The sequence below is a fragment of the Cynoglossus semilaevis genome, chromosome 6 (assembly GCF_000523025.1).
Source record: "Cynoglossus semilaevis isolate Cse_v1.0 chromosome 6, Cse_v1.0, whole genome shotgun sequence".
Classification (NCBI taxonomy): Eukaryota; Metazoa; Chordata; class Actinopteri; order Pleuronectiformes; family Cynoglossidae; genus Cynoglossus; species Cynoglossus semilaevis.
Genome location: NC_024312.1, coordinates 7,271,929 through 7,275,299, shown reverse-complemented (window position 1 = coordinate 7,275,299; position 3,371 = coordinate 7,271,929). Strand labels below are relative to the sequence as shown.

Here is a 3,371-nt window from a genome sequence, read left to right as displayed (position 1 = left end):
ATGGAAAAACATGTAATTAAAGGAGGTGACAGAAACACGTAGAGTACAAAGAAAAAGATGGTTAGTGTAACAGATGGTTGGTGCCGAGGGGAGGTGGAGGGGGAGGTGAGATGAGACACAGGACTCGCTGTGCTGACCCCTGAGGGAATCAGCAGATAAAAATAAGTCGGCAAAAATGCACGATGACAAAGACAGATTTGAAAAATGAGTCCTAGGAGTGTAATAATAATAAAAAAACTGTAACGCTCAAATCCTGTGACTAGGGATGTAGAATCGTTATCGTTTTTTCCTCCGATAATGAAAACCCGACAAAGCAATGTCTGGGTTACGCCAAATGATGTAAACCTTAAAAATAGTTTTGGGGATAAATGGCTGTATATTAAAGTGAAATTCACTAGATGGCAGCATTGCAGCTCATTTAATTAATCTTGTACTCATACAGTGGTTTGTACAGATAAATAAATAAATATAACCAGGCCTATATCGGTATCGGCTGATATTGGAATCGAAAAAAAAAGTGTTTAGACAATACTGGCAAAAAGTTAGTACCGGACATCCTTACCTGTGACTCACATTGACGGCAGAACATTTGATCAAAACCACAAGCTTTCAACTCACCCGCGTGACGCCAACATTCAGCTCCTCCGGCCCCAGCGAGACTCTGATGAAGCAGCCTGGGAAGTCTCCCTCCTCCCTCTCCAGCAGGTCTTTGCCCTGGTGCAGGGTGATGTGCAGCAGTCCCACTCCCTGCCCCGGCTGCCTGGAGGCTTCGAACTCCAGTGTCACCTCCAACTGCCCCACGGTGAAGTCGTGGCCAAAGTTGTTGGCGATGGAGGAGATGGAGCTGAGAGAGGCCGTGGAGATGGATCGGTTCAGCTGGGCCAGGCCGGTCGGGTCCAGTTCCCTGCTCATCAGCTCCAGGTGGCCCAGGTCCCTGAACACATCAGGGGTGTCACCCAGGGCCAGGCTGGGCGGCTGGAGGCGGTCGAAGTCCGCCTGTGGTTGTTCGCAGCCACTCTCTGCAGGGAGATGAAGAGAACTGAAAGGTGGGTTTGAGGGCTCCGTGTTAGGGTTAGCTTCTTCTTTTCAAAGGAAGTCAAAAGGTTACAAGACAACTCGAAATAAAATCTTTGTTTGTGAAAATAATGACATAATTTTTTTGGTTTAATCACTTCTGCCAGCTGTGGTTCGTCTATAAAAGTCCTTCTTTGTAGAATTTAGTGAATTTCTTTTGCACAAATATACATTTCTACCTACAGTATTCACACATACACATTAAGAAGCAGCATGCACGTTTACCTTTTGTCTGACTTCTGAAAAGGAGTTTCCATATTTTTCCTGCAGGTATCTGTAATCAAAGTTGGGGAAGGGCGAGGGTGTGGGGAATGTTCCAGATTTCCACAGCTTCCAGATGTTGAGCCCAGCCACAACCAGCAGCACGAAGAAGCCCACCAGATATATGCCCACCTCCCAGCCGGGTGGGTTACGCACCACTGAAAGAGACAAGAAAAAAAAAAAGAAAAAAAAAAAAGCCGGTGCTTAATAAGCCGTCTTTATGCATTTCCATTTCATCAGTGGCAGCATAAAGCTCGGCCTCAGAAGTGGATCTATACGTCTGTACTTATAATGAGGGTTTGATTGATCACCACTGAAAGTGCACAATTTGGGTGAAGCCCAGGAAAGATAGTTTAGTAAGGCTTTTCATCTGAAGACCTGCCGTCACCGAGCAGAGGCAGCTACTTTTTCAGACCCTGTCACTTAGCTGTCGGCCCGGAGTTCCGGAAACAGACAGAACTTGGAAGAGCGAAAAGTTTTTCATGCAAATGAGGGGAACGTTTGGCAGTAAAAACAGACAAGCAAATTAAACCGAGCTGTTTGGTAATATTTTGGAAAAGGATCAGAGTGAGCAGCAGGATGTGCGGGAAAACAGCTTTTTCCCACTTCCTACTTTTAGACCAGGGCTGGGCAATTAATTAATTATCCTAAAGGGTCTACATGGGAAATTGGAATGGTTTTAAAGAGCCAGAATAATGTATTATTATTGCATATATGAATACAAACACACACATATATATCCTTCTAAAAACACATATGTACATATATATGTGTATATAGGTATATGTGTGTGTATATACATACATATATGTATGTATGTATATATATGTATATATATGTATATATATATATATATATATATATATTCAATAGACCCAGCAGAGGCACTCAACCGTTTGTACGACCAGACCTTAGATCACAACTGTCAGACGGTTCTGTCCACTCACCACTCAGATGGTAGCCTGATATATCCTCACTTTGAGCTGAGGACATGGTGCTGCAGCCAGCCTGTGGGAAGAAAACAAAAAACAACAACAACACGTTAAAGAACAGTTTGTTCAAGTGGTTTAATGTCCAAGAACAAAAACTCCCAAGAGTTCCAGGCTCAGACTTTGGCTTAGGGAAAAGAAAAATGATCCAAAAAATTTAAAATGGAAACATGTTTGATCATCTGTCAAGATGTTTCCAGTTTAAAACACCGGTTGTTTCAAGGACAGCTGAGAAAATGGTGTATTACAGACTTCAGTGTTCACAGGGGTCATCACACCTTGTTTGGACCACGGATCAAATACCCTACTGAAGTCAGACTCGTGACTGTTTTCTACAAACAGGATGTGTGATCAATAAGGGTGAAGACAATTTATTTTGTAAAGACCAAATTTACAACACACACACACACACACACATATGTGTATATCGACCTATATATATATATGTATGCATTTGCAAAGATGGAGAGATACAGGGCAACAGGAAAAGACAGGAAAGAAAATAACAGTAAGAGAAAAGAAAAGGATAAAAATAGAAACGAAGAAAAAGGATGGAACATGAACAGAAGAACATCTGCCGCCACTGGGCAGCGATGCATGTCTGTGTGTTCAGTCTGTCTGACATTACAACGAGGAAAGAACAGAGCTTTACTACACCAAAGGGAAATGTGTCCAGGACTTGGACTGATCCAGCTCCTGGATGACGATAAAACCAGTTGGACGTTACGGAAATTAGATTTCCCAAAGACACTGAGGTGACAAATAACTGACAGGTGAACTGCACTGACGGTACATTTTTAATAAAGCAGCCTCTACATTGTCTGCCTACAGATTTTTGGAGGTTGATAATGTGTTTACAAAAATGCAGAAAGAAAGCAGAGGGATATTTCCCAGCACCCTCTCTGTCCCTGTGTACTGAAAACAAAAAGAAAGAAAATCATTGCTGGTGGGTGACTCACCCCCCTCACCCCCCACCCCCCCCCCCCCCCCCCCCCCGTGGGGGGATCTCCGGGCAATACACCAAAGATATAGAAAAACCAAAGAGTG

At 43.3% G+C, this 3,371-nt stretch overlaps 1 protein-coding gene across 1 annotated transcript in view; it reads right to left on the bottom strand.

Moving 5' to 3' along the window:
• The window catches only part of syt12 (synaptotagmin XII), an 18,396-nt gene that overhangs the window by 6,600 nt on the left and 8,425 nt on the right, over positions 1-3,371 (bottom strand). The window contains 4 exon segments of the mRNA XM_008311689.2: positions 619-977; positions 980-1,019; positions 1,300-1,493; positions 2,283-2,343. Of these exon segments, the coding sequence (XP_008309911.2) occupies positions 619-977; positions 980-1,019; positions 1,300-1,493; positions 2,283-2,328 (639 nt within the window). The 5' untranslated portion in view covers positions 2,329-2,343.